The sequence below is a fragment of the Thermobia domestica genome, chromosome 15, assembly GCF_964235325.1.
Source record: "Thermobia domestica chromosome 15, izTheDome1.hap1.1, whole genome shotgun sequence".
Taxonomy (NCBI): Eukaryota; Metazoa; Arthropoda; class Insecta; order Zygentoma; family Lepismatidae; genus Thermobia; species Thermobia domestica.
The window spans coordinates 37,168,047-37,182,080 of NC_137468.1; the positions used below are offsets into that span (position 1 = coordinate 37,168,047).

Below are 14,034 nucleotides of genomic sequence, written 5' to 3' on the forward strand. Positions count from 1 at the left end.
ATGACTTTTAAGATTTGTTCTTTCTGGTGAAAAGAGGGCAGCACATGAGGCTATTGCACGGGGCGACAAATTCCCTAGGGCTAGCTCTGCTGCTGAGTAACTTCATCATCTTTCCTTTTTATCTCACGTATTTATATAAGGAATTGTTCTTTTGTTTCCTCTGGAATCAACTGGATTTTCATATGATCTCATTTCACTGGTTTCTTCTTCAAATCTACATCAACGTCCTTCAGTGTATGAAAACTAAATTATGCAGTGCATAATTAATATCTGTGAGACAAATTTAAGTAATACACACACACATATATATATATATATATACGGGGCGGGGGTTTAATGTCTTGCCGCCCACTCATCCAACGTACAAAATTTTAATTTAATAAAAGTAAAATAATATAATGACAGTAAAGGGAATTACGCGAAACATACATTTGTGAATGGTTGAGCATGCATTTATAATAAGGATTAAGAAATTAGAAATATTTCGCCTGGATGTTTATGCAAACTGTAACTCTCCAATGCTTTGAGGGTTGCATAGTTGGTGTTATCCAAAACTTATAAATGGGGTTTGAGTTTATAAGGATTAAGAAAATCCTGATTCCTGGAAAGCGTTGTCCACCACCAGCACAAAAGCGTTACGCGCTTGTCTCTACTGTAAATAGGGTCTAAAACGCTAAAATTCCACTTTACTTAAATCACCAATGACTGAAGCCAATAGAACTGTTAAAGTAACTAGTACTCAGAGGAAGAGTACTCTAACTTAAATTATGTTCATATATTATTATTATTATTAATCAGCATTTGGATTTTTTCTTTTTAATTATTAAGTTTTCGTCTATAATACGTGCCCCTAAGAATGAAGCGCTCCCAGACCTGGGACCTAGTCGTAAATCCGGCCCTGATAGTACAGTATTCGAAAACAGCATCAGAAAAGTTTGGAAAGTTTATTCTTACACAAAAATATGAAAATATATAGACCAATATAGATGTACAAATTCGTCATTTAGGACCTACAACCCGTGGAAAAGCGGACGGAAGGATGAAACAGAGGATCATAATTAGAGAACGAAACGTCTCATCAAGGACGGGTACAAGAATATCATGATTATTTCAAACCTAGATTCAATTAACGAAGCAGTGGATGTGGGGCAGGGGCTGCGAGAGGTTTTTAACCTTGGAATATAGGAGAACCGTAGGGTCTTCTAGAAACTAATATTATATAAATGTCAGGAGCTGAAAATCGACACACACATTCCAAATGCACTGGTACAATAATGGAATATAGGCTCGAAATAAGGATTATGTTCTTTTATCCGACCTTGCTCTGACATTTCGTTCTGGACTTATGACCCTTTTCTATAGAACTTCAACCAAATTTCTGGTGGTCTATAATTCCAAAATGACGCATTTATGCACCCATATTGGTGTAAAAAATTTTCGTGCTTTCATGTGAGGATTCATTTCCCAAACTTTCTTGGTGTTTCTTCCGAACACCCTGTGTATATACAGTGTAAATGCATGTTGATTAAAAAAAAAAAAAAAGTCTCTGAATTATATACGTGAGGAAATAAGTTAAATCAAACCGTTAAAAGTAGAGTTAAATTTCCATCAATGAGCTACACAGCCCTTTCTCTCTTAGTTGTTCGTTTTCTTTAGCCTACAAAAGGCATAATCGTTGATACGTACCAACGAAAAGCATATTTGAAAAGTACACTTTCTATTATAGACAAAAGTCCATAAAAGTTTGCCTGAATCACTACTATAAGTGATTTACTATTGTCTTTTCTCAAAGTGAAAACTAGACAAATAGTATATGCTCCAATTTCAAATTTAAACAGAAACGAAATTGAGTTCATTGCATATGAAGGGTAAGGGGAAAAAGAAGGAATGTCACAAAACTGCATTTTCGAGAAAATGGCGTTTCAATATTGAAAACCGCGTAAAAAGAATAGGATTAGTTAAATATTTTACCCCTTTTTACATGGATATTTCTACATCTATGCATGCATGGCATATACAATCAAATAATACCAAGAGTCACCAACAGATAGGACAAAGCACCCGAAAAAGCACACACATGGACATCCCTTGTTTTTTCCCCTTACCCTTCATATGTATTATGTTCATACGTCTATAACAATATTGTATTTCTGATATTTGTGAATTACCATACTTCCATTTTGGACAACGGTGCTTAAAAGTGCACAATCTGTTATGAAGAAGAAGAAGAAAAATGTAGAATATATGTTGAGATAGATATATAGTCATGTAATAGTAGTTACAGTAACAAGATATAGTTTTGTTTTCGTGTTGCTATAACAAGTAAAAAGATATTCATGGAGATTTGAGAATAAAAGGTAATTATGTGTATAAATTAAGATATTAGACTGTGGTGACTTATCTTATTATTCGAACTGTGGGCAATAAATGTAACAAAGAAAAAAGAAATTAATGGAAAATTAAAAATAGTGAACGTTACACGTCAAAATTTCAATTAATAATTAAATTAATGAAAATATTATGTACCTCGTAAACTGCAAAATTTGCGAACAAAATTTTGGCCTCTCGATTTTAGTTACTTCCGCAAGAATTGAATATACATAAAAGTGGAGATTTCCAATGTTCCGACGAAATTGGGAACCTGAAACAATCTTACGATGAATCAAGAGCTAATTTCTCAACAAACGTAGGCTATATTGACGTTCATGATTTGCAGCTCGACAATTAATCCAGGGGTGCCCACAAAGGGGGGGGGCTATGACGCAACCTGCATCATTGAAATATTTGGGGGGGTGAAAATCTATATAAATATGTTTGAGGGGGTGTAAAAATTAATCGAAAAGATATTTTTTCATGGAAGAACACCTACGGATAGACAATTGAGGGGGGGGGTGCGTCATGGACATGAGGGGGGGTGAGCACCCCTGATTAATCACCTTTACGAATTTCAGTGAAAATTAATTGTTACGCAGAAAGGTTATGTTTTTCAAACATCTTAATATCAGAGAGACGTGGCATGAAATTTTAACATACATAGGTGTTTCTAATACTCTTGACACCATTCTTGTTAAATTTAACGCACAATTAATAATCGACCCAATGTTTGAACAACATTGTTGTGCGTTCAATAATTAATATACCGTTACCGTAGCATACAATTAACAATCAATCCAACATCAGATTTTTAAGTTCAATGTGTGATGAAAAGGAAAGATGTTAAATCCATGTGACTCGAGTACATTAAAATAATAATAATAAAACGTTTTGTCTATTCAAAGTGATACAAATAAATATGTGAATTTCATTGAATTATAAATGCGTTCACTATGGCTCAAGACAATCTAACATTTCTTATTGTCGATACGAAAATATTAACTCTACGAAGTGCTACACAAATGTGTCTTTCCGGGCTCTTGGTTATCATTCATTTTTTTTTTTTTTTTTTTTTTGTGAATAGCCTAAAAACAATTAAGAACATTTCTTTTTAAAAACGTAGAAAGTAAGCCAAACAATCAGTGGCGGTCTAGCCTAGGGCCGAGGGGCCTAGGCCCAACAGTTTTTTGAGCGCCAAAAATAATTTAACCTATTATTCTGAGAGTTTATAGTAAACTTATGATAATCCTATCATAATCTAGGTTCTGGCTGCCCTCCCAGTTTTTACCTTCTAGATCCGCCACTGCGAATAGTATATACGCAAAATGTTTTAAAGAACTTCTGTATAGTGTATAAATTTGGGTGCCCAACTATTATGACGTCATCAACTAGGCCCAAAATATCTGGCCTATAAGAAACGATTTGGAAATAGTTTATTTAATAACATTTTGTAGATACTATCTGGCTCTTACATTCTTACATTTTTTCATGGTCTTCATGATGACTAAAATTCAGAAAAGTGGAAGTGGGTTAAAAGGGAGTTACTGTAATCCTGTATTATTCAACTTCTTTGGGTTTAAAATTTAAATTTCGATGAGCTACGTCCAATGGCACTACTTTGATTTCTGGAAAGGGCCGCTTTACGATCAGTTTCGGAGTAAAAAATAAACAGTGGGACCATTTGGGCAATGTGGATCAATGACCGACTGGAACGAAATGGGTGTCATTCGATTCGTACCCTCACATCCAGATCCAAAAAACCCGGATTTTCGATAATTTTCGGGGTCAAAATAGAATTTTCGGGAAAATGATATACCGTATCAATTATTCATGTACGTGTGAATACGAATCAAATGGCAACCACTTCGCCCCTGTCGGTCACTGGTCTGCATTGCCCAAATGGTCCCACTATTTATTTTTGACCCCTAATTTGGCCTTGAAAGGTCGGATCCAGGAATCAAAATTGGTGGCATTGGACACAGCTAATCGAAATTTACATTTTAAACCCCCCAAAAATATTAAAAATACGGGGCCACGGTAAATTCCTTTAACCTGGAAGTGACCTTAGAAGAGAACCTTAAGAAAAATAAGATTTCATATTTTATATATATAATGTTTTCCGCAATTCCTGTAAAATATCACCAATTAAACATTCAATCATTAGTGTACGTATGAACCTTTTTTCTGATTTTTTTCCTAAAAACAACAAAAGAAAAACAAAACACTTGTAAATAAGACCTAACAGGCATACATACATCAACATGCTGCAAGCAAGCAACGTATCTAAACAGATAAATAAGTATTTTTTTAGTTAAAAAATCAACTTATTGATTTATGATTTTCACTTACTTTTTACCAGATGAAGCTGAACCCCCACCACCTCCCCCACTGGAGAGTCCGTCACTTGGTGTTACGGTGACTGTCGTAGGGGGTGGAGGTAAATCATCTGAGGGGTTGTCACCGTTGGGACTTGGCGGGGATTTGTCGAATTCCGCCATCGGAGCGGATTCGGTAAGGGAGTTCTCCATGTCTGTGGTATTTGTCGACGAGCTCTTCAGTTTGGCGGCTTTGTTAGTTCACACAAACCACGAAGAAAATAATCGAGTATATTTTCTTGTTATAAAAAAAGAAATAAATCAAAAAATCAATATAACTAATAAACAAACACTATTTAGCACACTTTGTGAGATTATTACATTCACAGTAATAATTATTTGATAGCACTATTTTATAAAGTATAAAAAACAAAACGCTATTGTACACACACACTTGTTAACTCACTGGATAATCTGCACCCGGTGATATAGTTTTAATTCGTCACTCAAAATTTCAAAATCATCTATATATTTTTAAATAATGAAAGAGATTTTTTAAAAACAGATAACAATTTCCCTCTCTTTTGTCACAGAATAAACACAAGTTTTCTCCTTTTTCGTTTTCTGTATGTAGGCACGGTCAATATTACAATTTCTTTTTCGTAATTTAAAACACACTTTTTTTTTTTTAATCCAATGAAATATGATTTCCTTTTTTCGAAACGAAACAAAACACAAGCGTCACTGCACTAATTCACTTTGCACAGTGTAGCATAATAATATTGTCACTGAGTCGTGATCAAATCTTCCTCTTCTTCTTTTACTTCCTCAGCGCCATCTACCCCGCTATAAAAGTAGAAAAAGATAAATGAAGTTTTTTTTGTTTTAAATTTAAAATATAACAAAAATCGACATTTAACTTTTGGTTTCCTTTTTATGGATTTAAATTAACGTTAGCAAAATTCAAGCACGAGCGTTTCTGGAAAACTGATGATAACTTGAGCACGAAATAAAACTACTTTTTTTTTTAAAACTTTCTTTTACTTCTGACCGCAAAGAAAAAAAAACAGCAGGAGAGAGAGAGCTAATTCAAGAATGAAAAAAAAAAAAGATAACAAAACAATAGAATATCGTCGCAACAGAAAACGCACCGCACTTGATTCTGGGAGCCTCCGGTTTTTATTCCCAACGCCTTTCCTTCGCTACTGGAACAGAAAATGTGACGCAGTCTACGAGTCAGCTGGTCGATGTGCAATGAAGCCTATTGCAACACCCCTCCCCTCTTCACGTCTCTCTCTCTCTCTTACACTCACACACATATAGACAGAGACACACTTGTGCGAAGTACGCACATGTACGTTCAGTACACACATGCACACACACACACCCAAAATGTAAGGCAACAAGCAAGCATATATGAACGGAAGGAGACCAATGTTATGTCGCACTTCTATAGTATAACGTTTTCTCCGGCGAAATGTTAGGAATGAAGACAACAGACTGTGTCACTCTGTACTGTGTTTGTTACAGTATAACCAACGAAAAGAAGTGGCGCTTGTGTGCAAGCTTGATTTCCGGTGGATTACTTATATTACTGCATTTCTTTTGAGCTTCTTGTCGAGTTCAGCTTAATTGCTTGTTACACTGGTACCCTACACAGTATATAAACAAACACAGCCCTTTTGGTACAGACTGACTTTCACTAGACAGGAAACTGTATACTTATTTTCTTTATATATAAAAAATATATATTTTTAACCAAAAAAGAACAAATTAACGAAGTGGTAATACTACCTCATTGTAATTAGCACAATAATCATTGAATCGTAGGATATAAGTGCGACAGACAAATTACTTTCTTCCCGTCTTTGAACTGCTTTCTGGGAAATCAGGCAAGAAGAATGAGAATCAGATCATTTCACTCCTCGGAGGCTAAATAAAAGTTAGGAAAGAAAATACTGTTAAAGCAATGCATACAGTTTGATTGATACCTTGTAATCAAGGATGGTTTATCTACCGAAGTTCAGAGGGAACTCAAGAGTACTTTGACGACCAAGATTGGAGAAGTTCAACAACGTTCTCAGTCGACATGGAGCAGCTCAAGCTTCACACTACTCCAATCCCTGTATGGGCACTCCATGACTACTCGAATGTGTAAAATTTAATTTCCCGCCAAAAACAGGAAATCATGTACTAACTTATATACATATGCTTGATCTACTCAACGTTCCATACGAGATGGGTATATTCAGTGGAGTACAAAGAAAGAGGTAAGGAGAAGGGTTCAAGCATTCATTTTGCTTCAGGACATAAGCGATTAAAAAACAAAAAAATTACTATATTGAAATATATTTTGTATAGTATTTCGGAATGATGTTGCTTAAATCCTAATAACTTCACCCTTTTGCGTATACCATTGACTGTATTTGTTTCTCAATGTATTCCTCCGGTTGGCCACCAAGTTTCCTCTCCCACAAGAATAACACTGTTAACGATTATCCACATACCCATGAACATGCCAACGTCGATCCGATACAGGACGGATTTTTAAGGTGGGCCGATAAAATTTTCGGCCAAATACCCCTGACCATCATGGATAATTGCTCAATAATCTTTCTCCGTTACTCGAATTATTATTTGATTAGCTATTCGTGGTTATTGTAACTAAAGGTTTAGTGTTTCTGCCTATACGTAAGTTCGGTTAATTAGTTAGTAATTTGGATTTAAATGTTCCCTTCGCAGTACATGAACTCACCGCTTATGGTGTGTTCAGAATTACATCAGCTTCCATCAGGAATCGAACTAACCGAAGTCTCACCCATAGAGGCGAAAAAGCTAACCATTTATCTACGTGGGAGCTCCTATAGGTCCAAGACCTCACATTAAAGTGTAGGTTCACGTCTTGTTTCGTTTCAGTGCTGAACAGCGACATTAAAATGGAAAGAAAAGAAATCGAACTATTAAGAGGTCTCATCCCGGCGAAATTAAAATACCGCTAATTTTATAGTAATTACGTGATATCTTCCAATAGATAAAAGATAATCGAAATGTGTAACAAAAGTGCCCTAGACAACATTTTTTTTTGCGTGAGGTACCGTTATCACAAGTCACCTAGTTAGTGGCTTTCCGTTTTCAGCCGTTTAGAAACGCGAAAATAAATGCCGATTTTCAAAATGGCTCGAAATCGAAAGCAGATAAGTGAGTCGTGATAACGGTATCTCATAAAATGATATTGTCTAGGGCGCTCTTGTTCCACATTTCGATTATCGTTTACCTATTGGAAAATATCACATAATTACTGTAAAATTAGAGGTATTTTAATTTCGCCAGGATGAGGCATCTTAAATTGTTCCTTGGTACTTTATTTGTTTTCCTTCGTTCGATTTTTTTAAAATAAATAAATAAATCAGAAACAAAGTTTATATAACGCGATTTACAGAATTCATCCGGTCATGACCAAACTTGGCATGAATAGAGACCTTGGATTCGTTCAGTACACGTACACTCATGTTCAAAATTATTGTCGCATGTCTACAAATATGTACTAGGAATAAAATTTGATAACGAATTCGCCCTGTATTTCTGATAATGTTAGTATGTGTATAATCGGCAAATACTTATATGGCAAATTTCATGTCAAAAGAGCAGCAAATAAGAACAATAAAACGAAAATAAAATTTTCTTATCCATTTAGCAACATTTTATTTTACTCGTTATAATTTTCGTATTTATAATTCTTTTCGTATGAAATTTACCACAAATATACATTTCCTGATTATACACATAGTATCAGTATTAAAAGTACCTTGCAAAATCATTATCAAATTATATTCTTACAAGAAGACAATTATAGATAGAGTATGCGACAATAATTTTGGACATGAGTGTACATGCGAAATATTTTCCTGTACAGATCTTTGATTTCCAAATTATGTCCATCAAATTTGGGGATTGAATTTAGTCAAACTTTTGCCCTTACTCCCTCAAAAGACCCAGTAATTGGTATTTCGAGTAAGAATTAGAATAATAATGCAACAAAATAGTATATAATCTGTTTACTGTAATTGGTTTGTTCCATGTGCGAGTAGATAGTTATAACGAAAAGATTTAGAACTTAAAGAGTTCTGGGCTTTCAGCATCTATAGCCATGTTCACGTCCGTCCATTTTAGCCCGTTACGTATGAGGGATGACGTCCCTCGACGATCACACTATCCGAGGAAAGGGAAGAAAGAAAGGATTGGGGAAGGAGGGAAACGGCCTGGGACTTGTATGTTAGGTACCATCCCGCCATTTCCCTGATATGAATGAGGAAAACCCAGGAAAACCTCACAGGATGGCTGACCTGAAAAAAAGAAAGAAGCCCTCACACCGGGAATCGAACCCGGGATGAAAGGCGAGGATGTTAACGATTACGCCACTTGGAGCCACAATGAAAAGATTTGTTAAAATTAACAATAAAGGACGAATTTTTCGGCAATTGAAGTGATTACTATTTTTTAAAATTTCATTTTATCTGCATTCAGGACTGTATTAACGAATGGGTTAATATGAGTCATAGTTCGAGGTGGCAAATTTTGAAGAGAAGAAGAAATTCGTTCAGATCTTGTTCGTTTTTCTTTTTTACTCCAATTCTGGAAATATCAGACATTTATTATGCACGCCCGTAGATTTGTTTGACACAATGTTTTCGACTGACCAGTTTCTCCCTTCCTTTACGTTAAAATTTTACTTAAATCGAACATCCTGTTTATCAGAGGAGACGGGGAAGAGTGATGAAAATCTCCTTTTTGGACAACCTTGATTGTAACATAAAATCAAGATTAAATTCCTACTATCACCAACTCTAAAAACTAGGGACACAAGAAAAACTAAAAGTCAGCACCTTCAAATGTATTTACATACTTCACTTACTATTAAATACATTTTCATGTGTTTTGTCTTGGTATTATCACTTTCCTACTTTTTTCCGTTTCTACAGGGTGTTTCAAAACAACACCGACAACGTTTGGGAGGTGATTCCTAACACCAAGATAAGACAAAAAGTATAAACCAACCTGGGTGCACAAATGCTTCCTTTCGGAGTTATAGGCTGCCGAAAAAATGAAAAAAAAAAAAAAAACGAACTATGGGACCTTTCGTAGTCGGGTCAAGACATCACTTAGGAACTAGTATGTGTTCTATACAAATATCCTAGTTTCAGAATCCTGCGGTACTTCTGCAAGAGTTTTTATAGAGGTAGTTGGTGAGGACTTTAAATTAAATGCCCGTAGCTAAACTCCTTCTATAAAAATTGTTGCGGAAGTACCGCAGGATTCTGAAACTAGAATATTTCGATAGGGCACATACTGGTTCCTAGATAAAGTCTTGACCCGACTACGATAGGTCCCATAGTTTTGGAGCTATTGACCTTTCAAGTTCGTTTTTTCATGTTTTCGGCAGCCTATAACTCCGAAAGGAAGCATTTGTGCACCCAGGTTGGGCTATACTTTTTGTCTTATCTTGGTGTCAGGAATCACCTCCCAAACTTTGTCGGTGTTGTTTTGAAACACCCTGTATATTGAAATTTGTAACTAATGATTGCATTTCTTCTTATTCATCTTGATAATAATCCTACTTATAAATAATATCCTATGCTACATTTTGATTACCTGAAAGCAAAATACTGATAGGCCTAATTCATTCATAACTTACAAATGTATGTTGTAACAAAATTTCGAAATTTTCTAAGTAAATTGAAAGAAGTTAATTATGTGTGTGTCAAGAGAATAAATAACACTTTTCACATTATTTTTTAGAAGATTTTTCATCCTAGAAGTATACTATTTAGTTAAGTGCTATTTTCCTGTCGATTGAAGGGCTTGAAATTTATTGCTGCTCAAGCACCCTTTAAATATGCCTAGCGACGACACGCCACTGCTTTAACATGCACATCATCTTCAAAAAATATCTTAACATATCTTAATACAGTATTTACCTTAATGAATGTTAATGGAGTGTTAAGTTTCATAAGGAGTTTTCATTGAAAAAACACTGTGATAAGTAAGCGATAAAGATAAGGTAGCAACACTGATAATGCATCTGCCAACACTTCCTGATAGCAATGGGAAGAAGAGTTTGTACTGTGGGGGGCGGGGTGCCCTTTACACAGACTATTCATACTTCCTCCCTCTCAGCAGAAAGCCGCTGTTTTAAAGATTCATACAGAGTTGAAACGAACGAATGATAAAAAGAAACTAAAAAGAAAAGAAAAGGAAAGAAAGAAAAGAAAAAAGAAAGAAGAGACGACTGGGTCGTTGAGATTCAAGACAGTTTTTCTTTCCGTTCTCTCTCTCTATCTTTTAGATATAAACTTCCCGCTTGCACTGGCAACACGCCTTCTTTCGTCATCGTATGCGAGGGAGACAAGGACGCTGGGATGGTTTGGGTGCACAGAATAATGAATGCGTTGGCCATAATAGCTTCGTAGTTAAAACACTGTGTTCGCTTCCAGACATAAACCAACTTATTATATACATCTTTATTAAGTAGTTAGTCCCTGTAAGGTAATAATATACATGCACACACAATCTTAAACTAGCGCTCGTTTTAAAAACCATGGTTTAATGTTCTAGAATTGAATAACTAAGGGAAGGTTTTGAAATTCTGGACCGTTGCCTAATTTAGACCAAAGTCGTGTTTTCCTATATATGGGTGAGTTATGAGTTGGCACCATGAGTAGAGAGGGGACAATCCCTGTCCCCTTCTCGCTCCTCTTCCCTCACAAAAGAGCTTAGGAGCCAGCTCGTTGGGGTCATAGCAATCACACAAAATAATATTTTTAAAGTGTACTATTAATAACGTTCTGTTATGACATATCGAGTTCAACGCCCGACGAATGTGTCCTATGTGTTATTGAAGTTATATGACAAATCCTAATTCCACAGTTCAGTTCAGTGGCGGACGGGGAGACGACTTCCACCCACAAAGGTATTGTAAGTTCAGTTGGTTCTGCGATACATAGATTTGCTATACTCATACATACACAGGGGTCTGAAATTCCTAGGCACCACTACGCCATAGCAACTGAAAATACGAGGCTGGTGCCTACATATAAAAAATGAAATGAAATCTTTAGTTTTATGCCGGTTATGCCGGTTAGGCTAAAGGAGACGGTGATGATGAGTAATGAATGAAATGGTGGAATAAAGCAAGTGGGAGGAAACGGGAGAACCCCGAGAAAACCCACGTATGCGATGTTTGTCCACCACAAAGTTCACTTGGCGGGGGCTGGGATCGAACCCGGGACCCCAAGCACCAGAGGTGAACGCTCTACCACTGAGCCACCGCGGCCCTGCCTACATTTAAGTCAGAGTATAGGAATATGTATCAAAGGAGATTTGTATTATTGTATTTCTAAACTAGTGCCTAAGTTAGAAAATTATTCGAGCACCTTCGAAATATACGGGTGAGTTTGATAATAAGCGTTGCTACTTTATTAGATATATATTTCCTTTTTTTTTTTTTTTTTTGATCAAAAGATCCAATATATTTCAGTCAAAAATTTTCTTCTGTCTTATATCTGGAGAACTACATATAGTGTAGCCAAACCAAAACTACCATTTTACTCAGTATGGTAATGTGCTTATTCCGCAAAAAATATGAAATCTCGATTTAGGGTCCATTCAAAATTTTTGTGGTCCCTCATGCAAAAAATCCAATATATTTCATTCAATCAAATATTTTCTTGTACGCCTTATATCGGGAGAACTACATATAGTGCAGCCAAACCAAAACTACCACTTAACTCAATATGTGTTTATTCCGTAAAAAAAAATAAAATAAAAATAAAAAATAAAAAATAAAAAATAAAATAAAATAAATAAATAAAAAAAATAAAAAACTCGATTCACAATTTTTGAGGGCCCTGATCCAAAAAAATACAATGTTTTTCATTCAATCAAAAATTTTCTTGTACGCCTCCGTAAAATATACGGAAACTCGATTTAGAGGCCGTTCAAAAATTTTGTGGCTCCTGACCCAATATCTAATTATTGGGCAAAATCGCAATCTTTTGATCCATTTCTTTGGATCAGTCCTAAAATTCTTGTTCGCTGATAAGAAATCCAACACTGCCAGTCTTGTCATATTCTGATTCTCTATAGTGAGATAGGTGAACGTACTTCACCTCGATTAGTTCATTTCCTTTTCTCCCTTAATTCAATGATATCCCAGTTGATCTTCCATAGCCTTCTTGCTATTGATGACTGAAATTTCACATTGGTTATAGCAAGGAGCACGGTGGATCAGTGGTAGAATGCTTATATCTGGTGCGTAGGATCCCTGATTCGATCTCCGGCCAAGTACGTTTGTAGTGGAAAATATGTCCGTGGGTGTGTTTTTTTAAGGTTTTCTCCCGTTTCCTCCCATCTTCTAATTCCACCCGTTCTTCCATAATCGATTTCACTTGCCTTAATAATTCATCTCCCTTAGTTTAAAGGAACAATAGAAATAAATGCAAAGATCTTATTAAACGCTTGCAGGGACATGGGTTTAGAAGTAAATGCAGAGAAAACTAAATACATGGAAGTGCGTCGGGGCCGTAATACGGCAAATTGTGGAGGCGTTAAAATATTAAATAATACTTTTGATAAAGTGGATACTTTCAAATATTTAGGATCAATATTAACAGACGAAAATCATATTCACGAAGAAATTAAATGTCGACTAAAAGCAGGGAATTCGTGTTACTATTCGGTTCAAAATCTCTTGTCGTCGCGAATTCTGTCGAAGAATTTGAAGCTTAAAATATATAAAACGATAATCATGCCTGTTGTTCTGTATGGTTGCGAAACATGGTCACTTACTCTGAGGGAAGAACATAGACTGAAAGTATTTGAGAACAGGATCCTGAGAAGAATATTCGGACCCAAGAGGAACGTGAATGGGGGATGGCGGAAACTTCATAACGAGGAACTACATAGTTTATACGGTTTACCCAACATTGTTAGGGTCGTCAAGTCTAGGAGGCTTAGGTTGGCAGGTCATGTAGCTAGAATGGAAGAAAGTAGAAACGCTTTCAAAGTCTTGACTGGAAGACCCATAGGAAAACGACCATTAGGAAGACCTAGGCGCAGATGGGAGGATAATATTAAGATGGATCTCGCAGAGATAGGAATACAAAGTAGAAACTGGATGCAATTAGCTAAGGATAGAAGTCAGTGGAGAGCTTTTGTGAACGCGGCACTGAACCTGCGGGTTCCATAGGCCATAGAGTTAGTTAGTTAGTGAGTTAGTTAGCTTAAAGGATATAATTGTGGGACGTTAAACTAAAAGATTTTTTGATCTGTAGCAATGGTCAGTTGTTTT

At 35.8% G+C, this 14,034-nt stretch overlaps 1 protein-coding gene across 6 annotated transcripts in view; it reads right to left on the reverse strand.

The window, feature by feature from the left end:
• The window catches only part of nemy (cytochrome b561 family member no extended memory), a 616,447-nt gene that overhangs the window by 311,084 nt on the left and 291,329 nt on the right, over positions 1-14,034 (reverse strand). For 5 of the 6 annotated variants that reach the window (XM_081739588.1, XM_081739590.1, XM_081739587.1 and 2 more), the window contains exon 2: positions 4,723-5,534. The exons of the other annotated variant lie outside the window; for it this stretch is intronic. In XM_081739588.1, the coding sequence (XP_081595714.1) occupies positions 4,723-4,901 (179 nt within the window). In that variant the 5' untranslated portion in view covers positions 4,902-5,534. The remainder of the gene's footprint in view (positions 1-4,722; positions 5,535-14,034) is intronic. 6 annotated transcript variants of the gene reach the window in all.